This window comes from Hirundo rustica, chromosome Z (genome assembly GCF_015227805.2).
Source record: "Hirundo rustica isolate bHirRus1 chromosome Z, bHirRus1.pri.v3, whole genome shotgun sequence".
NCBI lineage: Eukaryota > Metazoa > Chordata > Aves > Passeriformes > Hirundinidae > Hirundo > Hirundo rustica.
The window spans coordinates 38,800,707-38,827,822 of NC_053488.1; the positions used below are offsets into that span (position 1 = coordinate 38,800,707).

The 27,116-nt window shown below is 40.3% G+C and overlaps 1 protein-coding gene across 3 annotated transcripts in view; it reads left to right on the forward strand.

Moving 5' to 3' along the window:
• The window catches only part of NTRK2 (neurotrophic receptor tyrosine kinase 2), a 200,087-nt gene that overhangs the window by 125,289 nt on the left and 47,682 nt on the right, over positions 1 to 27,116 (forward strand). For 2 of the 3 annotated variants that reach the window (XM_040089246.1, XM_040089252.2), the window contains one exon: positions 23,281 to 23,411. In XM_040089246.1, coding sequence (XP_039945180.1) covers positions 23,281 to 23,411 — 131 coding nt within the window. Of the gene's footprint in view, positions 1 to 9,557; positions 11,418 to 23,280; positions 23,412 to 27,116 lie in introns of those variants that run through there. The other variant, XM_058423985.1, reaches the window with a different exon arrangement.

The window sequence follows — 27,116 nt, forward strand, 5'->3', positions numbered from 1 at the left end:
CTTCATCTTTAGCTACCTAAATACCTTTGAAAACTGGTTGTTGGAAACTATGGAAAGTCAGTAATTGTACAGGCTACAGGAAGAGGATGCAAGAGGATGCCTTGAGCAGCTCTGAGTTGTATTGGATGGTTGGAAACAGAGTTAAGAAGATGGGAAGTAAAGCTGTTTTCAGAGATTCCCTCCTTCTTTCCTCTTCCCACCTTGGTCTGTTTCCCACAGAACTGAAAAGAAGGAATAGAAAATGGGTTGGCTGTCTCTATAATGTTGCTATTTATTCCCAAGACTGGTTAGAAACTAAATCTAACTTCAAACAATCTCTAGTTTATATATTTTTGAAGAAAAGACAGATTTGACAGGATTTTCAGCTGCCATTATGAAAATTTCCTTGAGCCACAGTTTCAGTTAGATGGTTTCAGAAATGAAGCTATTCCCACACAGCAACTCTTATTTCTGAGTGTTGCTGAGGATTTCTTTAGATTTGGGTTCTTAGCCTTTCTTTCAAGGATCTACCTTTTTTTTTTTTTTTTTTTTTTTTTTTTTTTTTTTTTTTTTTTTTTTTTGCTGCTCACAGCTTGGAAGGCCTGTGGCTGAGTTAACAAAAAGCCAAGAAATAGCCGAAAACAATACCCATCAAGTGGAACAGGTCCCACACAAAGTAGGAGCAGAGAAATGGAGAAACAAATGCAAAAGAAACAAGAATCCCAGCTTCAGCTTTTGGCAAAGAAAACACAATAGATACATGTCTGATTTGTTCCAGTCACTTTGCAGGAGAACATGATTTCATCTTGTCCCTGTTTTATTCTCATCAGGAGAAAAGCAACCGTTTTGCAGTATTTGCAGGCTCCACTCAAGGGGCTGGTGAGACTGAAATAGCAATGGGATTGCCTCCAGACAGAAACGCATTGATCTGCCCTATGTGGGAAAGCTTGAAAAGCTCCTTCTTGAGTGTAAAAGAACAAGAGAAAAGCTTATAGGCTAATTCTCCATCCTCTGATGTAGAAGCACTCTGTTACACAGTGTTGTGTTCTAATGCATTTGTGATGCTTTGGTCCATGAAGGTCACTTCTGCAATGGCTGCTGTGCAAAGATGCTGTATAATCTGGTGTGAATGAAATTATTTGTGTTATCATTGTCCAGCAATGCCATTCCTGCTTACATTTATGGTAAATTCTCACTTTGTTTTGCATACCTGATCTGCTCAGTTCAGGAAAGGACAAATTGCTACCGTGGATCACAGAATAACAGAATCACAGAATCACAGAATGTCTAGGTTGGAAGAGACCTTCAAGATCATCGAGTCAAACCCATGCCCTAACACCTCACCTAGGTCATGGCATCAAGTGCCACATCCAATCTTTTTTAAACACGTCCAGGGATGGTGACTCCACCACCTCCTCGGGCAGGCTGTTCCAGTACCTTATCACTCTTTCCGTGAAAAACTTTTTCCTAATACCCAGCGTATATTTCCCTTGACACAGCCTGAGACTGTGTTCTCTTGTTCTGTCAGTTGCTTCCTGGAGAAAGAGTCCAGCCCCCAGCTGTCTACAACCACCCTTCAGGAAGTTGTAGAAGAGTGATAAGGTCACCTCTGAGTCTCCTTTTCTCCAGCCTAAACAACCCCAGCTCCCTCAGCCATTCCCCACAGGGTTTGTGTTCCAAGCCCCTCACCAGCCTCGTTGCCTCCTCTGGACACGTTCAAGCATCTCAATTTCCTTCCTGAGCTGAGGGGCCCAGAACTGGACACAGCACTCAAGGTGTGGCCTCACCAGTGCCGAGTACAGGGGCAGAATGAGCTCCCTGCTCCTGCTGGCCACACCATTCCTGATCCAGGCCAGCATGCCATTGGCCCTCTTGGACACCTGGGCATACTGCTGGCTCATGTTCAGCTGCTGTCACCAGTGCCCCCAGGTCCCTTTCCTCCTGGGCACTGTCCAGCCACGCCTTCCCCAGCCTGTAATGCTGCAGGGGGTTATTGTGGCAAAGTGCAGGACTCAGCACCTGGACTTATTAAACTTCATCTTGTTAGACTCTGCCCATCCATCCAACCATTCCAGGTCTCTCTGCAGAGCCCTCCTGCCTTCTAACAGGTCGACACACGCTCCCCAGCTTAGTGTCTTCCACAGATTTACTAATCAAAGATTCAATACCCACATCCATGTCATCAGTAAAAATATTGAACAGAACTGGCCCCAGCACAGACCCCTGAGGGACACCACTGGTGACTGGCCACCAGCTGCATGCAGCACCATTCACCACCACTCTCTGGGCCCGGCCATCCAGCCAGTTCCTAACCCAGCACAGAGTGCTCCTGTCCAAGCCACGGGCTGCCAGCTTATCCAGGAGTGTGCTGTGGGAGACAGTGTCAAAAGCCTTGCTGAAATTCAAATAGACAACATCCACAGCCCTTCCTGCATCCACCAGGCAGGTCACCTGGTCATAAAAGGAGATCAGGTTGGTCAAACATGACCTACCTCTCCTAAACCCATGCTGGCTGGGCCTGAGACCCTGGCCATCCTGCAAATTCTGTCTGATGACACTCAGTATAAACTGTTCCATTATCTTGCCAGGTACTGAGGTCAGGCTGACTGGTCTATAATTACCATGAACCTCCCTCCCACCCTTTTTGTGAATGGGTGTCACACTGCCCAGCTTCCAGTCATCTGGAACCTCACCAGTGAGCCAGGACTGTTGGTAAATGATGGAGAGCAGCTTTGCAAGCTCATCTGCCAGCTCTCTCATCACCCTGGGATGGATCCCATCTGGGCCCATAGATTTATGAGCGTCCAAGCATCTCAGCAGCTCTCTGACTGCCTCCTCTTGGATAATGGGGGGACCATTCTGTTCCCTGACACCATCAACCAACCCAAGAGAACAGTCGTCTTGAAGGCAAGTTGTCTTCCCACTGAGAACAGAGGCAAAGAAGGCATTAAGCACTTCTGCCTTCTCCTCATTTGCAGTCACTATCTTCCCTCCCTCATCCAATAGAGAACAAAGGTTGGCATTACCTTTCCTTTTGCCATTAATACATTTGTAGAAACATTTTTTTATTATCCTTTACAGAAGTTGCCATTTTAAGTTCAAGCAGAGCTTTGGCCTCTCTAATTTTTTTCCTACATGCTCTAGCAGCCCCCTTAAGTACTTCCTGGGAGAATTGACCCTCCTTCCAAAAATTATACATCCTCCTTTTATTCCTGAGCTCCTCCAAAACCTCCTTGCCCATCCAGGCTGGACATTTACCTCATCGGCTCATCTTTCAGCACACAGGGACAGTCTTTTCCTGTGCCCTCAAAATCTCTGTTTTGAAGCACAAGCTTTCCTTTTGTTTCTAAGGCTGCTCCCCAAGGAGCTCTGAATAAGTCTCCTAAATAGGCCAAAGTCTGCCCTCCGGAAGTCCAAGGTACGAGTTTTATTGGTGTTCCTCCTGATTTCACCAAATATTGAAAAATTTATAATTTCATGATCACTCTGACCCAATCACGGTAGTAACTCTTCTAGTACCTGAAAATGGCAGTACCTATTAGGAATATTTCTTCAAATAATTATCAAATAAACCTGAAGGTGTGTATTTCTTTCAAGTCTTCTACCACCTAAAGATTGGCTTTTGCTCAGTGACACACTGGTGTAAATACTAACCCTAGTCTAATAAACAAGCAGATATTCCCAGAACAGTATGTAACATCTTCCATGACAGAAACAGCAGCATATTTATATCCTCCTATGGCTGAAACACTCAGGACTAGGAGAGCAGAAAAGATAGATCAGAAGCAGCTGAAAGGCCAGAGGGTCACAGATCACAGAAAGCCATTGCGGCAGAGAGCTGATGCTCATCTGTCCGGGCATGAAACAGTGTCAACAAGATCAGGGATGATTAGTGTAATCACAGGGGTGAGCCTTTGTTTCTGGCCCAAGAGCTCTGAACCCCCGCAGCATTCACAAAGTGCCTGGAGAAGGGCACCTCATCTGTAGCAGGACAAGCAGAGGCAAGCTTGTGGTCCCTCAACTGTGGCAGCCCAGGGCTGACTACAAATGTAAACTGCCTGTGACCGAGTCGCATCAGTTCTGTGGCCACTATTGGGCAGGGTGAATTAGTGGGCTGGACTCTTTCAGATACCATAGTCAGCCCCAGCAGGCATCAGACATGAAGCACAAAAGCTCTGTGCTCAACTCAGTCCTACAGGAAAGGGTCTTTTGACCTTGTGCCCACCCCTGAGAGGAGACATTGGGTGCATTTTTTCAGTGAGGTGTAGTTTCAGGCACAGTAAACCACAGTTCTCCTCCTGAAGGTGTGGTATATGAGCACTGACTTAAGGCTCAGATTCACAGAGAACTTGGAGAACATATTTCCTTTTTGTCTTAGCTTTTTTACCTGAAGAGGAAAATTACTATTTCCCAACTTGCTAAAGGCTTTTGCATTATGCATTCTGATGTAGCACATTTCCTTGCTGGAAATGGTTTCCCACATTCACCACGAGGTTATATTGCACTTTAAAGTTACAGTTTTTTGCCTCTTTTAATGGCATCATTTTAGAGAACCCTGATATTGTACCACACTGAGGAATAAACACAATGCAAAATAAAGTATATCTTTAAGAAATCATAGAATCATAAAGATTGGAAAAAACATTCAAGATAATGAAGTCCAACTTCAGACTGAATGAGGAAGATGAGAAGATTCAACTTTTCTTTGCTATGATAGCTTTCCTCTAGAGGCCCAATCCAGAACTGATTTCCCATTTTAACCTTTCCTGCCTATTGATCTCTGTGTGTTTTGAGATTGGCTTCATCATCTGAAGCAGGGCAGTGGTAAATGGCAACATCAAACAAACTGGTAAGAGATTTATTTTGGACTGGTAGGCTCCTTTTCTTTGACAGCAAGAGTGTTTTCAAGACAGAACAAAGCACACAGGCGTTCACTGCTCCTTCAGAAGACAGCTTTCCCATCTCAACTTTCCAGGTTTTGTTTATTGACAGAATATGTATACAGAAATATATAAAGCACTTTCTATGGGAAAAACTCAGAAAACCATTGTGTGTTTTTTATAACAATGGAGAGAAAGTATACAGACAAATGCCTTTTTTTTTTTTTTTTTGGTCTGCTCTTGGGATGGAGTTCCTGCTTCCATTTGCCATAGTTATTTTTCATCATATAAAAAGGACTGTGCCCACCCACAGTGCTCATCCACAGTGAGCTCTTGGCCTCATCAGACTAGTCATACATCCCATCTAGATGTCTGCAAAAGCTTTCAAGAAACATCGTTATGCTTTTTGTGGTGTTTCTCTATGGGTATGCTATATACAGTCATGCATGTTAAAATCCACACTGTTCATTAGCTAAAGCATCTCAAGAGATGAGTTTTCATTTTTAAGAAAGAAAAACAATTACTTAAATGGAAATGTGGTCTCAGGAATGATATCAGTCCTGGGTTTAAATCTTTCCTAACTCTCAACATTCCTGAAATAAGGAAAGGAAATCCTAGTTGACAAGCTAGGATATAATCCCTCCATGGTCACAAGCTGCCCATTATTCCCTACTTTGCTTTCTGCTTGAAATTCTGAGAGGCTGTGTCAGTGGTGAGCTGGACCTGGAGTTTTGCATGGCATATTAGCTCTCTGGGTAATCAGTCTAAGGCAGCCATAGATCAAAGCCTATTTGAACATATTCAAACCAAACACAGCTACTACTGTTCTTTGTATTTGGAATTAGCTTTTAGGTTGTTGCTTTTGGGTAAATTAATGAGCCATTTAATACTGTGCAAGCTAAGCATTTCTGCATTCTGATACACTTGAATTATTAAGATTCTTTGTGTGTGTTGTTAAGTTGTACAAGATGTAGGATGACTATAAGTAAAATCATACTTTTGAACAGTTAGTCTGATCTGTCGAAGGTTGATAGTTTGATTCACAGAACACAATAGTTTCTTCTCCCTTCCCCTTCAACCCAATGAAGGGTGGTGGAGCAAAGCATCAGGGAGAAATAATACAAAGACTTAAGAAATTAACCCTATACATGAATGCAAAAAAGTGTATTATAACATTTTACAGCAAGATTATGGAACAAAGGAAAGTCAATGCAAACTCTAACATTTTGCTTGTTTCCTTTAACAGGCACCTGCTCTGTATAGTCAGAACATTATGTATGTCCTTATGCTTTGTTACAAGGAATAATGTCCATGTTGCAAACATGAAGAAAAATTCTTATCTTTAGATGCTGTTTAAGCCAGCAAGCACAGTAAGGTTGACCCTGGTGTCATAAATATGAACTGTGAGAAACAATTACTGAGAAAGCTAATGAGACTGGACAAAACTGAACAAATGTCACAAAGATGTAGCAGATATAAATCATGCTCAGACAATACGGAGAGGAAAATAGAAAATCCTATGACTTGCACCCAAGCAATAATCAGAGAGGGCTCTGGTAAGAAGTGGCACTCAAGGAGACAGCAAAGTGTGCAGGTCCCGCTCCCAAACAAAGAGAAGGAAGGGGAGAATGGGTGAGGGAAAAGGAAATAAAAGATGAGCAAGACAAAGGGTAGGACGTTGTCAGTTTACTCCAATGAAGCCAATGTTTTGCAGCTGTATTTCTTGAAACTTAACACAACTACAATCACTACCTAACTTGTTCTCCAAGGTTTCAGGATTAGGATTAGAGAGCAAAAGGATTTAGGCAAGTAGTCTTTGCTTTTGATACATTACCTGACTTGTTAAATATGCAGTGTTTGATTAAGGATTTTCTAATTGCCTTTCACCAGGCCAGTGTGTTCATTAAGTTTTCCAATTTTGTTGTGTTTCATCCTGACCCCTGACTAGACTGGTTGGGTCGAGAAGGGAACTTTACCTACATTCCTCTGTCGCCCCAGTGAAGAGAACTTGAGGCTGGTGTGGCAGGGCCTTATAACTGTGGCTTTAACAGTTTGTTGATTTGATTTTATAGCTTTTAAACTGATGTTTATTGTTTCTCTAGATGTTCAGCTGGGAAGTCTTCTTGAATCCCTCATGGCTTTCATGATGGGCATAATTATAAAATGTCTCAGATCTTTGGGGAGCATGAAAGGATTGGTAGGGTACAAGATGAACAACACAAACCTCTTTGAGGACACTCTACTTCTGCTGCTGGAGATACAAGGAGAAAGATTATTAGGAGAAGGGAAATGTAACAGCAGTTACATAACAGCATGTGATTATCAAAGTGTCTGGATATTCAAAAGGTATCCTTATTTACACTGGCTTCTAAAAAGCTGAGGCAGTATTCTTCAGCTTTTCTTTTATTAGGAATATTGATATAACAGCACCATCCTTACTGAAGATGAGATAGCCCATCATAATCCAAATGCCGAGTTCTAACACAAAAGTACTGTTGCATGCAAAACTTTTGCTATTCCAAAGGATTGGTACATAGACAAGTCTTTGCAGTAACATAGGAATTCAGATGCAGAATCGCCCTTTCATTTTTATCCTTTTGTTCAGCCTGGGAGAGATTTTCAGAGCAATTGCTTTTAAGTCACAGAATTCAGATCAGAATGTAAAGTTTGACAACGGGGAGTCCAAATTGGTAGAATGAGGAAAATAATCAGTGCAGCGTTGTGCTGGTGTTCAGGGTACCTGCACAGGCTCCTGGCAACTGTCTCACACAGAAGAACTGACAGTTTTTCATCTGGTGGTGGCCTTGAAAGACTTGTTCTTCCATCTTAATGCAAAGTGAGAGAGGAACGTCCTGCAGTCTTTATCAGCCACCTTGTACAGCCAGAATAATACAGCCTTTACTGAATTATTCCATCTTTGTTACAAGTCCTTTCCCTCCAGATTTCCAGTGTAGTAGCTGAGATTTTAAATGCACAGAAGTAAAGCTGTTCAAAAATTGACTTTTCCTCCCGTCATTTTCATCATTACAAAATTATTTGCTTCTTTAAAATATAAGAGAAAGCAGAGAGCACTTGGTTCAATTTTGTCTCAAGTTTTAACTTGAACTGTTGAAACAGAAAGAAAATCTTCAATAAAATTTAAACAAGTTGGTATTTTAATTTTTTTTAAATATTTCAATTTGTGAAAATATTTCAAAAATATGGGTAAGAGGTTTTTTGTGTGTGGTTGTCTGGAGAAAGGGAAGGATTTTCCCACTTTGGAATGTTAAATTTGATTGTTTAAGAAAACAAAAAAGTAACTGAAAATCAATATTTTTCTGTTGCCAAATATTTGAAACTTTATTTTACATCATTTATATTTTTCAGTGATTTGTTTGACTAGCTTTATGCTGAACTAATGCTATGGGAATACAAATTTTGAATGTCCTGAGTCATATTTAATTAATATTAGTATATTTTCTTTCATTCCTACACCTGTTTCCATTAATTTTCTTGTTGAACTTATCTGGTAAGGGACTCTAAAAGACAAAAAGTTGTCTGTTACTGCAAATGATATCCAACAAATTCAAACCTTCTTAGATTAAAGGGTGAAACTCCACTGAAGTCAATGGAGCTTAAATATTGGCATCACCACAAAATTTGTCCTGTGGAATGCACTTGCATTGTCATATTTTGAATGCTCTTCATTCTCATGACACACATCACTAAAGGAGTCTCTTTTCAAACACTATATGCATTTATTATTTTCAAAGCCCATTTGGTCAGAGAGGTCAAAAGCTCTTCTCAACACCATAGGAAGGCCATGGAAATTTCAGCATTCTGAAGTACCGCAAGTATCCAACAGCATTAGAATATGAACTATTTTTTTTAGTTTTTCTTTTTAACCATGCTTTGGTTTTTTTCATTAATCAAAAGTGGTGGAATCTAATTATTTCTTGATTGGAAGGGTAAACACTCCAGCAGGAAAAAACATCACATAAAAATTGCAATACTTTGAACTCGTCCATAAAAAAATTCCCCTAGTGAAAAGGCCTGATCCGCAATTGCTTTGTATCACTAGTGTGATGCTATAATACTATTTTTATACTGTGTTTCTGGTAATTTTCAGTATTATCTATGTAGAAAATAGATTGCAGATCTCTTCCAAAAGCCCAGTGGTTTTCCCATTTGGCTGTACAGTAAAGCTGGAGTCTTCCCTCCTTGCTTATGTTGATATTTTTCCTTAAAAACAGAGAATAATGAAATCACTTAGTATTATTTCCATGCATTACTTTAGAGCCCCATGGTCCAAACAAGATCTCACTGTGCAAAGCACTGGGGACTCTGCAGGTGCACATAACCCTTGCCTGAAGAGCTTTTGGGCTATGGCCCCACTCCTGTAACCTGGAGCTACTTGGTTGTCCAGTAGGCAGGTTACAGATCTGGGGCTTCACACACAGGGTGAAGAATGGGGAAAGGATGCTTGGTTGTCCTGCCTGTATGAGCAGGGAGTCCCAGTGATTAAATCCTTTGCCCCAGATTACACAGGAAATCTGTGTCTGACCCTGAGGTGGAAGCCAGATCTCATGCGTGGCACCCTCATCCCCTGACCTATCCGTCCTTGCTCCCCACTGTCATGTTGGCCTCCAGCGCAGAAACTTCTAACCAAGGAATTTTCCATTGAGTTCTGCTGCTGATGAGTTTCTTTCTCACCAATAGGTGGAAACTGACAGCCCGGTTTCTCAGGTGACACAAGGAACGGTTCTGCCATCCCAAATGAGGCAGGAAAAACATCACGCAGAACAAGGAATTTTCCATAAGAAACTGTACCATAGCAACTGAAAAAGACGTTGAAGCACATTACACTTTCTCAGCTTGTTTCAACCTGTGCTTTGATGCAACAGGACATCAGAAAAGTGAAGACTTGGGGTTTTTGTTTTTCTTTTCCTCACTTATTTCTTTGGCCAGGAGAGTTGCTTTAACTGGTGCTGCTTGATCATAATGAATTTATTGCAAAATTATGTAATCTTTCCACATCTGTCTCCAAAGTCTGTGCCAGAGCTTATGTTCTGGTGTGTATTGTCATGCTGTAGCTGGGGAGGGAGAGGGAACTACATCTGCAAACCTCCGTAAGAGATCACAAGCTTCTGAAATTGTAGGACAACTAGCAAAACAGGATGTGGAAATAACTTCAAACAGGCTAGTAGCTGTGCAATATGTGGCATTAAAATAAAGAGTCATTAAGAAGTAGTGATATAGAAGCTAGCAAAGGTTTCTGTCTTTTTTTCTAAACAAATCCCAAATATTGTCTAGTGTAACAAAAACAAACAAACAAACAAACAAACACCACTGTGCAGAAATAAGTGGCTTGTGTTGGTTTGGGTATGGACAAATGCTTTCTGTACTAGGCACAGTATTTATGTAAAATGTTGCATAAAATCTTTAAGGGAATTCTTTGCAGGACAGATATTTTTCTTCCTGAGCAGCTATAAAACACTATTAAGAATGAAGAAACATGAATTAACAGGACGTAAAATGCTTAAGTGAGAAAAAAGGGGGATATCTGTCTAGCATTACTAAACACCTGAGGTCTGGAGATCTCCTTTCTTTTGAACTGGAGCAGTTTAGTCATCTTCCTTTTCTTTCTATTTTTTCATGCTGTACTGTGCCCATATTTTATCTCTCCCCTGTGTTCCTTCTCAATAAACTCCACAATGTGGATCGTCCTCCTCTCCTGTATATCTGCCCCTATTAATCACTAAGTGGAGGACTGCAGCATGTAGCGCATTTTCTATGTGTGTACTGTCTTCTCATTCAGACTCACAACCTGTTCAGTTTTGGAAGTATTTCTGTGGTAAGACATCCCTCGTTTCTGTGAGTCTGTTTCCCTCAGGTTCCCCTCAATGTCAGTGACAAGTCTGTCACTGATTTGGGAAAGTTGTGTGAGAATCATGCAGAACTGGACTTGAACTAAAAATACTGGAGCAGGATTTGTCACAACTATGCCTAATGAGGGCTTCCAGCAAGGCCTATATGTGAAAGCACAGTTCTTTCTGGCCAGTAGCAAGATAATGCAGATTTTTCAAGTGGCTTGCTTGTAGCTACTGTCCTAACTTTCAATCTAGTAAATTATGGAGGAAAATGGCTTTTAAAATAGTATGGAGAAGAGATTTTATTATTATTATTATGTTCTTCTTCTTCTTCTTCTACTTAGATAGAATAGCCTTCATTAGGATGCAATTTACCATTTTCCCCAGTTTCCACAACAATTGGCATTTCAAAAGGCTACTTGAAACAATATGAAGGCAAATGATACCAGTAGCCTCAGTAGTTCAGAAATCTTTATTTGTTTGCATCTATGAAGGTGTGGAAAGAGAGCTACTGCAAGTCTTTTTGAAGTGCTGGTTGTTGTATGTTAATCTCCAAGGACCTGTTTATCTTTGTGGAGGATAGTACATAAAATACTGTAAACTAACAGCATAAAGACTGGAACAAGCAAAGAATTAGGGCACAGCTAGCAGCAGACCTCACATTTTCCTTTGTTCATGGCAAGTTTTGTTTGTGGTTTTTTTTTTTCTTTTTTTTTTTTTTTTAATGTGTCTCAAATTAGGGGATGCTGTGGATTTCTTAATTGCTTTCTTCAGCAGTTTCTCTTTGTGACATTTAATCTGGAAGAACTCCACTTGTTTTCCCAGCTCACATTTTGTGAGTGAGGATTACTTTCATGGCGTACAAGAAAATTCTGAATGCAGTGCAAGACAGATAGTGTTGTTTTAAAATCTTTTTTTCTGAATGTATTCTTGTCAATTTATTTTATTTTTGACTGCATTATAATACACATAAAGGAGGTCAGAATCAGTAAAATTACAAGGAAGTATTTATTGTAGCCAAACTCTTATCTGAAGAGTTTCCAGCTGAGATTTTGAACTTGAGAAAGTGATGGTGGTGAGGAGTTTGTGCCATTGTTTTCAAAATATACCAAATAAGAATCTTGATGAATATGTAACTTATGCTTTATTGCTTTGTGACATTTTTCAAGTAGATTATTTATTTATTTATTTATTTATTTTTATCTCCACTACTATTATGAAACAGATAGATATGCATCTCTGGACTTATTTTTGAGGGTGGGGGGAGAAAACCAGTCATATAGGGATTCACTCAGCAGGAGCTTAATAAGAGTTGTTTGCCAAAATACTTATGACAAATACCTTTTAATCTCTGTGGGTATGTGTGTGTGTATCTAGTCTTCTGAAGCAAACAATGTTGTCTCTCTGTAGTTTCTCTATTAGGAAAAATTAAAATCTTAGAAAAAATTAAAAATGTAATAGTTATTTTTACAGTTAGAGCCTGTTATATTCTTGGAAAATATGGCTGTTTTACCATTCTCTTACTGGAGAAAATATTGCAAGAAGGGAAGAATAAATATGACAAGCAATGCTGAAAGCAATACACTAGTTTATAAGTTAGTTTAAAGTTGTACATGGGAAAACACTAGAAAAACTACCCAATAAATCCTGATATTGGTTTATAAATAGTTATGTTAGCTTCTGACCCTTCCTCCTCATTGAAATTCTGAAGGATAGGCTAGAAACACAGAGCTCTGGAAATTGCCAGGGGCCATTTTGTGGATGTTAGACTTCCGAAAGGCAAAGTGTCCCTCCGGCTTGACAACAGACTTCAGACATGTCCCTCCTCAAAGCAAGTCTGTACTTGCCGTGCTGCTGGTGGTGGTCTTGCAAGAGGCACCAGTTAAACTCTGCCTGTAAAGTGGTCTGTTAGGCTGCCCTGCTGAAGCCTTGGCTTAACAACACTTCGGTGTTTTAGCTGAGTACAGGCCGGGGACAACACCCATTTCCTCGGCTGCAACTGTCAGTTCGAGAAGCTTGAGACAAGAGTTCGGCATTTGCACTGGTAACAGTAAAAAATCATGGCAATTTTTACTGTTTCCTTTACTGGTAAGCATGTGGGGTACTCTGTCATTACAGTGCAACAAATGTAGCATCTGTTTGTGTTGCTTACTGCCGCTTAAAACGTTTCCCAATTAGGTGAGTATGTAGGCAAGCCAGTGGTTGTTGCTCTGAGAGAGAATTTGAACTTCAGGAGGACGGGGAGAAAACCCTGACATTTTGCCTTAGCTCTGTGTAGACTAAAGTTGCTGTAAATATCACGGTGTATAGCAGTTGGAACAAAACAGTTTTTTAAGAGCAGTAGTCATATAGATGCTGGGTGAGAAAAGAACCTTTCTGGCCCATGCATTTCTGGTGTCTTGCAGAAACGGCCAGAATTACATTTGCATTAATTTCAGTCTACAAGTAGTATTAAGGAAGATTCAACTAAAAGTATTTTCCAAATATAAAGATCACAGGGGATAAAAAGGACTATGATTTATGGTGACATCTATTAAGCTTTTACAGAATATGGTATGTGTATACTAGTTATCTACATAAAATGAACTGGTACTAATCGGGCAAAGCTGCCAACTCAGTCTTGTTATGAGTGTAACAATCTTCTTTAGGTCACATTCATTATACTGACATTGTATGTCAGATCCTGAATAAAGTTTGTTCAGCCATTTCTGCTGTTCTTGTTTGCCCTCCTATGTATGCGTGCTGCCATCAGTGAAAGTTCATGTTTCAGCAAAGGCTGAGTCTGTGTGCTTTGGGATATGTATGTCTCGAGTATCTGCCCAATGGCCACTTCTCCAGTCTGACTGTGGGAAGGCATCCTTTGATGGAATAATGCCTGGTGTTTTCCTCATTCATGGAAACTGACTGGAACAAAATGTTCAAAGTTCTTTGTTTCTCCCTTTTTTTTTTTTTTTTTTTTTTTTTCCTGTATTTCAGTTCCATGCCTCAAAAGGCTGTAACTGGGTTTATTATTGTGTGAAAAATCAGCAGTAAATGTCTATGTATTTTGCTTCATTTGGGCAACTCCTGTTCCTTAGTGACAGCTGGTTGGCTCAGCACACTATAATTATCAAGTCAAAGCCAAGATGCTTTTAGGTAGTGAAAGCATATTGGCAGAGGCTGAATTTGTCCTCAACCTCATCATGGGCCACAGCTTTAAAAGATCCATTTGGTGTTGGTTGTTTTGTCACTGTTGGTACTGGGGCTCTCAAAATTTTTTTTATCACTCTGGACCCTGGGAAGCTGTTGTTATATCTTTCTTTTTCATTAGCTGCTGTTAAACTGCATAGTTAACTTCTGATCAATGTATCTGTGTTCATTCTCTTTCTCTAAAATAAATTTTGTCGATATGTAGGAAGGGATTTATATGTATTAATGAGAATTTACAAAGGCCTTACTTAAACAGAGTCTGAAGGAACCCTTGCTGAGACTGAACAGACCTGTGGGTTTGTTGTCTGCATTAGAACCAAGACATTCTCTGATGCTACTTTAAACACACCTCCATTTGACAGACTATGAGCTGACTGTGTTACTGGTGCCTGGCTGTCCCTAGCCATGGGGGCATACGGGGCAAGGCATTGCCTATGACCTACTAAAGGACAAGTGGCCCTGGGCTGCATGTTGTGCAGATCAGTTGCAAGAAGCTGAACATAATGGAGACTTTTTCTCCCTCACCAAATTTGTTTAGCAAAAGTGTAGAATTCCTCCTTGTTCATCTGAAATGCAGAGAAACATAATTTCAGCTGGCAGATAACGCAATCCAGAGGTCAAGTGAGCAAAAGAAGATTACTTATATTTTTTTATACATCTGTTAACTAGGTGTGTCAGTTTTCATGTTACATGAAAATATGCTGAAACAAGAGAGAAGAGAAAACGTGTGATTTTTTTTTTTTCTTGCAAGAGAAATGACCTAGGAAAATCCTCCTGTTCCCAGTGACAAGTCAGAGTTTTCTCTTCTTACTTTATCATGAGCAAGATTGGTTTTCTATTAGGACAATTAGAATAGACATTCATCTCAATCCTATTCAAAAAAAAAAAAAAAAATCACCTTTAATGTTCTCAAATCTGATTGGGCTATAGTTTAGTGTAGTTTACAGATAATGTCCAAGTAGGAGTACCACTGTTTGCTTATGCAAGGCTCAATGCAAGGAGCCATGGTACAGTCTAATTTGCATCCTTCCCTAGGATTTGGGAAAGTTGTCAGACCCTGAAGAATGATACATCATCCAAACTGTAGAAACTTCATGGCCTTTACGCATGAAATCATTATATTAGTCCTTTGGAGGATTCAGGAGAGAAGAATCAGGTCAGCAGAGGAGGTGATGTGTGGTCTGCAATAAGCAGTAAGATCTTTTCAAGCTTGAAAAATTAAGCATGTGCTATGTTTGTGTGGAAACATAGAAAGATTTTTATTTTTCCCCCTGCACATTTATAACAAGACAAAAGAAAAGTTATCTTTTCTTTGCAATTGTTAAGGCTTTGATTCTGAAAAACTTCCAGCATGTTCTGTCTTGCAAACCCTTTGTGACTGCATTTTGTTGACCTAAAAGTGAAATCTTGCAGATCTTTTTGTTTGAAGGTAATACAATGCAATAATCTTCTGACTGCCTTGTGGCTTCTGTAGAGGTGTCTGTCACAGCCCAGTGGTAAAGATGAATTTTCTGGGTGTGCCTTACTTGCATAGGTGGCCAATTATCTCATAAGCACTGGAATTCTGAAACAGTAGCAGGACCAAGGGGAAAATGCCCTATGGGGACATAAGCCTCTGTGTATGGCATGTCCTAACAATAAGGTGTGCCAGTCTGGCTGTGAAACAAAAGCAGAGCAAGTGCCTAACCTTGGAAGAAGGCAGAAATGCTGAAGAACAGCAAGTCTGTAAAAGGGAATAGCTGCTTGTCAAGGTTTGTTCATCTTTTATGATGTTTTGGTCTTCTCTCCTGTCACATGGGGCTCAGGTAATGTGATGCTAACTCCTTCTATGATCCCATAGGACAGAGGGCGAACTGATGTTCTTGCTGTGTCAGTGTGTAGGAAGACCCATGACATGTTTTTTCTTCATTCTGACGAGTTTGTTTTTCAGTAAATAATGCAGGGCGAGGCAGATTTTTTATTTTGTTTGCAGTGTCCAGTGTTCATGTGTCATTTGGGGATCCCCCTCAGAAATGGCTAAACCCTTAACTTTGTGTTTAGAGGCCACTTATGGCAAAATCCAGGAAAGAAGGAGGTATGCACAGAACCATAAAAGCAAAAAACCATGTAGCAGCAGAGCCTTAGCCTTAGTAAAGGAAGCAGGCAGAGACTGAGCCTTGTGCATAGGGGAAGGGTTTATTTCAGTTAGCGAAAAGAAGGCAAAGTATAAGATAAAAATGTTTCCTCACAGAAAGCTACACAGTATGTTGCAGCCTGATAGAACTGTAAAAGGAATTGGGAATAAAAATTAGGAAAAGTGTAAATAATTTGCTCAAAAGTGATCTATTAAAACTAGGTTCTGTCATGCTGCTATGATATTTTCTCTAATATTCCCTTTTCTTTCTATGCTCAGTTAGCTGCAATAGGGCAGACTTACCCAGCTAACATGGCTGATCAGATGCTATTGCTGTCTTTCAGAAAGATAGTCCAGAAAAAGGTAAAGATTGAGTATGTGTTTAACTTTTAAAAACGGGAATAGAATTTCTACTGTGAGCCAAGAATATGGTTTATTCCTTCACAATCTTGAAAGCTCCATTTTCTTTTCATATTTTGTTCTGAAAGGCCATCAGTAAAACCCTTCTGTACTCCCTCATGTAGAGCTCTTACCTATAAGTAAGGCTTTATAAAGCCTTACCTATCAGTAACAATAAAGGGCGCTCCTTTGCACCTGCCTGGGATCCCTACATCTCTCATTACTACACCATAGAGCTACAAAATTATTTCCTTTTCCTTTAAAAATGAGAAGAGAAAAGGCAAAGCAGAGAAATGTAGATCAAAAACAGTGAAATCTCCTTTGAATTTCACCTTTATACCCATTTACTCTAAGCTTGAATATAGCTGAATTCTGGATGTAGTTTCTTTGAGGTCCTACTTCTCAGGCTGGCACCCTGCGATGCTTTCCAGACTATGTCTGTTTCTGAAAACAGAGTTAGAAAAGTGTTAATATTTAGAAGACACTATGTTTATTAGCCCTTCCCCCTCTGCAAGTACTTATTAGATAAGATATGCTACATGGTATTCCCCCGTCCTTTGCCAAGTACTCCTATTTCTGTAGTACAGAAGATTCCTAAAGATTAGTGTGGAGGGAGAGAATTTCTAGGTCTGAACAGGAAGGGTGTTTGTGTTGAGATCATTGTCTGCAGTTAAATATGAAAGACAGACCAGATTTGCCATCATAAAATAATACTAAACAGGTTTTGCACAGCAATTCACACACAATAGCCTCTAAGTTGTGTGATGATTAACCTTTTGGAGGAAGTGCATTGAGATTGGCATTTATAAATTAAGTGTATACATATCTGCAAAGGCAATTTTGTCAAAATTCCAGCATGGTTTTCTGCTTAAAACTGATTTACCATACTGTGCTGAAAAGCTTTTAGTAGGCTGGAAGCACCATAGAAAGAGAAATGCAGGGTGATTAATATATGCTAATTATTCTGAAAACAGGCAAATTTAGCTTTCAGCTATTCTGTTATATCCCAATTGTTTCAGCACGTAGAAGATCAGTTTTAGGTTGCTAGGGCTTGAAAGTCTCGTGCACCTCAGTTTTAATATGCAGGGGCAAGTTCATGTACAGATAAACTGTTGACTTTATTTTTTTTTCCATGAAGGGTGAATTAAGTTAACCAAACGCATGCATTTAAGACAATGATAGCATTTTTGTTAGAATTTATTCTTAAGTAATGCTTATTTGAGTATAAGGATCTAATCAAGTATGGCATCATGGCTATCTGTAACCAAGCTGAGGGGATCTTGGCCAACTAAACCAAATAAATTACTGGGGGGGGGGGGAAGGTAAAGTAAAATGGCTTGCCAGGAATCAAATATTAACCCAAAAGACAGTAGACACTTGTGTCTCAGACAGAGAAGAGCCATGTCAGTTGCAGCAAAATGAGTCTACAGTGGACAAGATCTGTGGTGCTCCTGCTGCTCTGGGCAGGTGGAAGAGAGCCAGGCACTCTCCAATGTGCTGCACCACTATTACAAAAGGAAGCCTGTCTAACCCAGGAGAATAAAAGTTCTGGAGTTTAAATATATATCCTGTGAGGATTAAAATTGTAAACAAAGCAACTGAAAGGTTAAGCTGCAGCACTCATAGATTTATTTGATTTACCAGATGTTGCTCCAGACAAGTAGGAAGTAAGTGCCTGGGAATTGTGCCATTCCTGTGACAGTCACTTGTTTCCCCTTCATAAATGCCTCCAATTCTTCCGGTTCAAGAAGATCACTTCCTGAAGATCACTTCCTGTTCAACCTGGCATTAGATCCTAAGTGGGCCGTCCCTTCCTTAAGGCTCATTTAGGTTCTAAAGCCTATGAGAAACCTGACAAATCACTGATGGCAACGCAAGGGATAACTGTTTTACAGCTCTTGAATTACACCGTGTTTTTTTCAAAGACACGAAACAAGATTGAAAGTGCTTCAGGAGACAGTCATGCACAGGCAGTGTGATAAAGCCCAAGTGCCCTTCTGGCCTTGCTGTTCTGTGAAACCTTCCTAGTCAGTTTTCTGTAGCCTGTACCAGCACATTTCATTTAGAGCAGAGTACCTGAGGTACTGAGGGGAGATTGTCTGTCAGCTTATTGTGCTTCTGTTGAAGAGGTATAAGTTGATTCTCAGCTGTGGACTATTATATATGCGTATATATAATGGGGGGTGTGGGTGTGTGTATACACAAATGCACATTTATATATACACACATATATATTAGTTAAAAACATATATATATATATATATGAAAACATCATTTGTACCTACAACAACTGAGCATGAGCCTTACATGAGGAATTGTTGCTACTATATGGTAAAAAGTAAACAACAATACACAAAAATTTATATAGAATAATAAATAATATTTTATGGGATAAATACATCTAATAGTTAGAAAGACACAGGTGAACTGACCTATTTCTGTACCCAGGCAAGGCTGACAAATCAAAAGGTTAAATAAAAAAGGAGAAAAAAAGAGTTGTTGTTGGCTTTTATTGCCATATTAAAGAGTGGATAGCTCAATAAGCCAAAATTTCTATTCTGGCATTAGCTTATAGAAACTGCAGACATGCTGCTCTTGCACAATCCGATGGCAAACAATCTAGATTTGCTGTGTGCTCTTTGTAGTGAATTTGTATCCTCTTGCTATAGGATTCCAGCAAATATTTTTTTTTTTTTTTTTTTTTTTTTTTTTTTTTTTTTTTTTTTTTTTTTTTTTTTTTTTTTTTTTTTTGTGAGTGGCAAGTGCTGGACAAATTTGATACACTAGATAAACAATCACTTAGCCATTTACACCTGTTTTTTTTCTAGCAAGGTCTTAGAAATAGTTCAGTCCACAATTGCAACAGAAATAGTGGGAAAAGAAGTGAAGAAATTTGCAAAACCAAGAAGGTCAAGAAGGGTATTGATTACATGCGTTTAATACCAAACCTGAAAAGGATGCTAAAACTATCAGAGAAAGTCCTCTAAAGACCCAGGGAGGGAGATGCATGCCAGACAAGTTAATGATTAAGAGACAAAGAAAAAGGCATGCATTTTAATTAGCAATGAAATGATTACACATGAAAGTAAGTGGATAGTTCAGACTTTCAAGTCAAGACTGGCACAGTTTCTGGAGACATTCTTCTGCCACATACAAGTCATTTAGCTCAATATTATGCTCTGTATAGTTTAGAAGGTCAGCATAGATGGTGTAACGATCACATGTGGTGGTAAAATATTAAGATCTATTGTTTGTGACTGAGGAGAAATACTTTCACTCTGTCACATTCCATTTTTTTAATTTAAAAAAAAGATAAAAAATTAAAAATAAAAATTTCATACTACTGCGTATCTTGCTGTCTCTGGCTGGATTAATTCATGTCCAAGTCAGGGAATTCAATGTGATGAGGTTATTCTGAGTGGCCTGTTCTGCTGGAACCCATTCCAGAATGTGGTGTGACCCTCTCTGGTCAGCCACAGCATCAAAGGTAGGTTACCTGGGCAGTCCCATACCTGGAAATACATATTGCACCATTTCCAGTGTGACATGCTGTCTGTTAGTGAGTGAAATACCTGAAGGTCCAACTCTTTTGGTAAAGTGCTTCTGATACCATGAGATGAGAAGTGAGACTTTTTCTGCAGTTGTATTTCCTGTTGCCTTTTGGTTCCCTGAAGTCATCCATGGGAGCCTCCTGCTTTTAAGGGTGTGGCTCTTTGGGTATTATTTTAACATAGCCTCTTTTCGCCATTTACCCTTCTTTAATTTGTTTTGTCTTGCTTCGTATTTTATATTTCATTTCTCTCTGAAGTGTATCAACTCAACTTGGCTTTTAGCTTAATGGAATTTTTTTTTACAGAAATAATTTGAGATTTAAAAACAGAAATGATATGCTCTTAAAAGTACAAATGGCAGGTTAAATGTAAGTGCCATTTAGAATCAAAAGGAGGAAAATACATAGCTGTCATTTGAGTGTTTGTGTGTCTTTTGTTGAGAGACCTTTTTTTGTGAGACTCTTATGAGATGACTTCTTTGTTTATGTCACCACTTTGGCCAAATTCTGCTTGTTTCTTCAATGTAAGTCCAGGATAATATCTAGGACTTCAACAGAGATAATTTGCTTTATCCTGATAGTAAATGAAAGCAGATTTTGACCTGAATTTTCCAGTGTATCTCCTACTCAAGTATCCTCCCACTGAAGACAGTGTCATTACAGCTGGCACCCTGAGTGTGCTAAACGGATCTTTTCCTTGGCTCATATATCTGTCACATCATATGTGTTTGATTTACTTACATTGTTCTTACATTTAATCTGCGCCCATTTAGTCGTACTTACTGTCATTTTTTATTTGTTTAGTAACTCAGTGCTGCTCAAAAAGGTGGCAGGAATGGATAGAGCATAATAAGTTGCAAATACATTCTGTGCAGACCTCTTCTGCTCCTTGCTGTGTTTCATCTTTTGCAGTTTGGTTTATGGGATGGATTGTTTATTCAAATGCTTTGTTTATATAGGAGTGTTTAATAGCAGCTCTAAGTGTACTACAGAGAAGTATTGAATATGTTTCTTACTTAGTTTTACTCCAGTGTTTGTAAAGTCCTCTAGGAGCTTCACAAAAACCCCCTCCTTTGTACTGTTAGGCCCCACATTAGCAGTATAATGGGCTCAAAATGGATAGAACCCATGCAAAATTCAGACTGTCTTCGCTACCAAGACTTTGGCAGCTGTGGGCAGAAAAAAATTAAAAGCTGCCTTTGCTGCCGTTCCCCTCTGGGAAAGGAAGAGAGGCATCCATCCTCCTGGCAGTACTAGTAAAGAAGAGGGAAAGAGAATTCCCAAAGAGGCAGGGTTGGATGGCAAGTTTTTTAAGGGATAGGGGATAGCACTTATTTGTTATCAAGCATTTTTGAAGCTCAGATGATGAGGTGTGCCGCACACCAGAGCTCTGGTGCCATGTTGGGGCAGCAATCCTTCAGCTCTGCTGGTCTGCCTTGTGACCAGTATTAGCAGAGGCCAGCCATGCTGGTTAACTTGTGTCCATGAGGAAAAGGTGTGTTTCCGTCTTGTGCTGACTGCATTTTGGGCCTTCCTTGCAAAGCCAGTGCTGAGGAAGAAATAAAAATAAAAAGTGAATTTATACTCACTGCAGAGGACCTGCTAAGGTACCTGGCCAAATAAAGCATCACCATGACAAAACTAAATTTTGTGCTAGACTAGTGTGTGACAGGAGTAAGAAATGTAGGTACCGTGCAGTCTCATTTCAAGTGTCCCAACATGTGGCCTCTCTGAGAAGACTTGGTACAAAAAAAGGAGGCTATCCCCCTGCAGCCACCAGCTGTGGGGAAGGCAACAAAGCCTGGTGAGCCTGGTGGGCTGTGGGGAGAATCCAGCCTTCTCCACTCTGTGCATAGGATATGGGGTGTGCTGCTTGCTCTCTGGCCAGGGTCCTTCTAGCAGGTGCCAGCTGGATCTGGTGGAGATCTGTTCCTCGGGCGTGCTGCCCACGTCATGACAGCAGATGCGTGATAGATTGCTCACTCTCAGAGCCTGCTCCAGCTCCAGATTTCCCTTATGTCCACATGCATGGATATGGAGTGTATTTACATGCAGTGAGCTCAGGCTAGGTTGTTGCAGGCTTAGGGTGTGGGACACACATTTTCTGCTCTTGTAGACTGTGATTGGAATAGGGAGAGGCTGTGCCTTTTCTCTGTACTGATGTTGTCATCAGCACTCCTCCTTTAGTCATGGAGGCAAGGTGGTTTTTGTCTAAGTGATCACTTGGTTTGGAATAGGCATGTGACCCAGTATGGAGGCAGGTGTCGGTCTGCATCTACTTAGATCCTAAATTATTGGCAGGGTTCAGTCTGGTCCCTACAGCTGAGCAGCCAAGGTGAGATTTTCTCCCTTGCAGAAGCCTGATGCCTATGCACTGCTATTTAATTCGCTGTGTTTAGAATTTAAGTTGCAAATGGGCTTCTTCCAGGCAGGGTTAAATTTCAGTGTTTGCAAAGACAGCTAAGTGCACTGAGGTCAAAATCATGCTGTCTGGACTGTACAGTTTCAGCAACACAACCTGTCCACCCTATTGGCAGCTAGACTGCCCTTAGAACTGCTTTATTTAGCTTGAATGTTGTATATTGATAATGTAGCCTACAAAATTTAGTACAGTATTTTAAATATTAAAGATTTTAATGGAAGCTTTTGCTGCGAGGAGAATGTAAAATAAGTCAAAAAAATGTTCAAGGGCTTCAATGTCTGAATCAATTGAGTCTGGGCAGAAGCTGAACTGTCCACTATGTGGATTAAAGCATTTGTCCATCTTTTGTTTCTTTTACTTCAGATCAATACTGTAAATCATGTTTGTGAGAACAAAATTTCTTACTTACAAGTGGTAAGTAAACCAGAATGTAAAGCTGCATTTAGTTGAAAGATGATGCATTTGGTTTTCTTGGTTTAGGTTAATTTTAAAAGTTTTTGGATTTGGACAAGAGGGTTCTGCTGTTGTTAAAGGTACAAAAGTAGAAAAGGTGTGAGAAAGTCTTAGTTTGTTTTCTGATTCACTGACTTAATGTTTTTAAAAGGTAGTATTGGCTCTTATGTATGCTCTGCAGCAGTCATCCTAACATGATGATAAATGGCCTGTTCCCAGGTGACTCTTAATTCCACGTCTTCTTATCCAGAAAATGCACTGCCATCCAAATACATATGTATAAATGCAGTCTTTTTTTGCAGAAAGTGGTAAAAATTGACATGTGGGCACTTCAATTCTGTCCCTACTTTACAGGCAGTCCTATCTCCATGTGGCTGTAAGCATGGGCTCCATCCCATCCTGGACTTGCAGCTCCATCTGACCTCAATTTTGTCTTCTTTCCACAGTTGTGCATCACATCAAGCGCCACAATATCGTTCTTAAAAGAGAACTGGGAGAAGGAGCCTTTGGGAAAGTCTTTCTGGCAGAATGCTATAACCTGTGTCCTGAGCAGGGCAAGATCTTGGTGGCAGTGAAGGTAAAAGAGTCTAGGGTTACCATTATTAAATCATGGTTGCGACTACAGTTCTGTTTGTAAATAAATAAATGTTTGCCTATTCTATAATCCAGTGTAACTGTTCTGATATGTGTAGAAAAGTTCACAAGGCTAATGGAGTGTGAAGAGAATTTGGTATTTGATCTTGCTGTGGATTATAAAACAAGAACTGAATCTCATAAGGAAAGGGGAGGAAACAGACTTGTCATCTGTCTGAAGTACAATTAGTGAAAAATAATGTCTAGGTCATTAAAAATGCATGTGATATATATGTGCGTCTAAAAAATAATCTGTTAATAGCTGAGTGGGTAAGTTATGTGTATAATTGCTAGGCAAAGAACACCTTCCTCTTTCAGGACCGTGCCATTCTTTTAGTCAGCAAGTGAACTTGTCAGTGGGTAGTTTTCGTTCATATAGCTTGGAGACCAAGCCTGCTTCTCTGCACGAAGCTCTTCTTGTCCTCCAAAATTCAAGAGCTGAGGTTAGCTGTTGACCTTAGCTGTGGATGTAGCTAGAAAACAATACTGGTGAAACTGCACTCTCAGAGTTTAAAAACTTTCCCTGAAAACAATCTCTTATCTCAGTCTGTAGTATTCTGCCAAAAACTGAACAAGGTGTGCAGCATTTGAAATAATCTCATTAAGTGCAGGAAGAATAGATGTCCAGAATTTGGGCTGTGCCAAGTGACCAGAAAATAGTTTTATCTGAGAGGTCACAATTAGGCGACCATGTGTGCATTTTGGATGAAACCACGCAGTAAAAGAAATCATGTAGGTCATGTTTTTGAATTTGATAACAAGACATAGAGTCTGGAATCTGACAGTGGAGGAACATGAAAGGAGGATAGTCCTGTAGAATGCTCCATCAAAAATAGCAGGTTTTTGGGTTTGCCAAGGTTATAAGCTTTTCAATGCTAGGGAGTAGTTCAGTCATGTTGACTGGTAAGAAGAAAATTATGTCCTGAAAGGATATAGCATAGACAGGAGAAAGCAGGAGATAGGAGATGACAAAATTAGATTTGAATGAATTTTTTGTTGTATTTTGGTGAAGCTATTATGGAAATGGGCTTTATAACTTTAGGGAACAGCTTGGTAGCAAAATAAAGAAATTTCCATTCACTTGCTCCTTTTGAAAGTCCTGTCCAAATGGAGCCCAGAATTTCTGCTGTTAAATACTGCGCTGCACTTTGCTGCTCATTCTCAGTGTAGATCAAATGGAATAGTATTCAACCTGTGAAGATACATGTCTCCATAGACCTAGATAACAAATCTATCTATTTTCTGGGCAAGTTGTCATACTCTCTCTCTCTCTCTCTATATATATATATATAAAAACCCGAAATCCTCTCTTTATAGTCTCCTTAAGAAGAATCTTGCAGGTGGTTGTGGGAAGAATTACCTCTGGGAAGAGGTTATGCCCATTTTTTGTTTCTGTCATTGGCTCTTAAAGATGTGACTCTGCCTGTTGTCACAGAGCAAATTTTTTTGGTGAACTGAGGGGTTAATTGCCTGATGCTTGTCACTTTCACTGCGGTTACCAACCACAGATGACAGGTATCCCTTTGTCACAGTGGAGGTCAAGGGATGGGGCCTCCACTGGAGTGCAGAGAGCTATCCTGCGCTTCAGTGCAGAACTATGTCTGAACTCCACCCCTGAGCAGAGGATTTGGCAGTTTTAGTCATAGAGGAGCTGACCTGGATGCCAGCAGTAATGAGCAGCTCCTCCTAACACACAACAAGATCTTTGGAGAGCTTATGCTCCATGAGCAAAACCAGAACACACCCATCATGTAAAATAGATCTGGTGAGCTCAGTGGAAACAGGCACATGTTGAAAAGTAAAGTGATGCCCGGGAGATTTCAGCAGCAAGGAGGCACAGCCTCACCTGCACAGTGCAGGTCAGGTTGCAGTCCTGGTCGGCTTCCTATGCCTGCCAGTTGCTGGAAAACTGTATGGCCCATGCCTGGTCTTGAGCATCCCTCCTTCTAACTCAGCATGTTCCCTTCTTATCAGCCAGCTAATATCCAAAAATGCTAACGTTGCTGCAGCAAATTATTTAGGAGCTAAGAGGCCCAGAAAAACCTGTGAAGATAAAAAAATCAGGCCTAGCATAAAATACCAAGAAGTTTGAGCTTTTCTCCTTTAAAAGAGGAGAAAGGCAATTTATTTAAATTGGTTTTGTTTAGTGTGGGCTTTTGGGGGCAACACAGAGTATTTGGAAATACTTTCCATAGGACAAAACCTGGCCATTGTACTAGCATTGCCACCTTAGCACATCATATCAGGACACCATCTGCTGCAGGCACTTGTAGACAACAGAGGGTGGAGAATGGAAAAAATACTGTTTTCTTGAGGGCCCATTTTGCTGTATTTGTTCAGGCCTGGCTCAATACTCTCTCCTCACAGGGCTGGTTCCCCAGGCATGCTCACTCTCATGCAAGTGTGGCTTGTCCAGAGTGGGAGGTGAGGCTGATAAGGCACAGGCTAGCAGCTGCCTCTGGCTCCACGGGAGGCTTTTGCTCAGCTAGCAGACTGCTCTGTGTGTGGGATCAAGAACATTTCCACCTGCACAGGAAAACCAAAGTTTTCCAGTTCTTCAGACCTTCAGTTCTGAGAAGGCTCAAAACCACGCCTTCATTTCCTGAGGAGACATACCAGTTGGCTCTTGTATGTTGATGGGAGGCATTAGCAATTATTTTGTAGGGGAAGGCTGGAACAGTACAAAGTAGCAGTAGTAGTCATGTAGCTGTCTCGAGAGTTTGGCAACCAAGTCCTGCTGATGTTGGTGACAGCCCCATCCTCCTACTGTCGCTCTGACTTGCCCATGAAGGCAGCTCTGTGGTGTCAGAGTGGCACATGTGATACCAGAGTGGTGTCAGAGCTCGCACTTGCTGCACAGCACAGGGCAGCACAGGCCACATGGAGGGCTGACACCTGGACAAGAACTCTGTGGAGGAGAATAAGTGTGGGGTGGTGGTCTGACTGTTACAAGGATGAACTTCACAGATGTGGAGCTCCTATAAGAGCCAGAGACCCCTCTCTTTCCCAAAGAAGCTTGTCCCTCCTCTTTAACTGTGGGCTTGAGTAGCCAGAAACTGCATCTGATTGAACCTCAGATCCTATTTGGGAAAACCTCCTGTCAACTGGTGAAAGTGCTTTGTATGCAAAACTTTGGCATACTTGTCAGTAATGATGATAATAATTAATGTGTCTCTCCTCTCTTTGTGCTCTTAGGGGGTTTTTTTTTGGTTGTTTTTTGTGGGTTTTTTGTGTTGTTGTTTGTTTGTTTGTTTTGTTTTGTTTTGTTTTTTCTTTTTTTCTTGTACTGAGAACAAGCTAAATGCATTAGTCAATGTAATTTCTGTGTAAATTCTACATAGTTATTATTTTTTTTTACCTTCCAGTTTCCTCCTTGCCTAACTGGGCCAGCTCTCTCTCATGCATTGTGTCTATTCCGTGTGCTGCAGGAAATAATAAAAGGAGATTTTGCATTGGTGGGTGACAGAAATTCCAGGCAGCCCATGGTAATAGAAACCCTGCCTGAGTTTCACCTGAGTTTTCTATATTTTGCTGTTTTACAGAAAATATGGAATTGCTATGGCAACTGCTCTGTCATATGATAATTTTGCAGTTTCTGTGAGATAAAAAGCATCTTTTCAAATATACAATATGCCATCCTCACAGGACA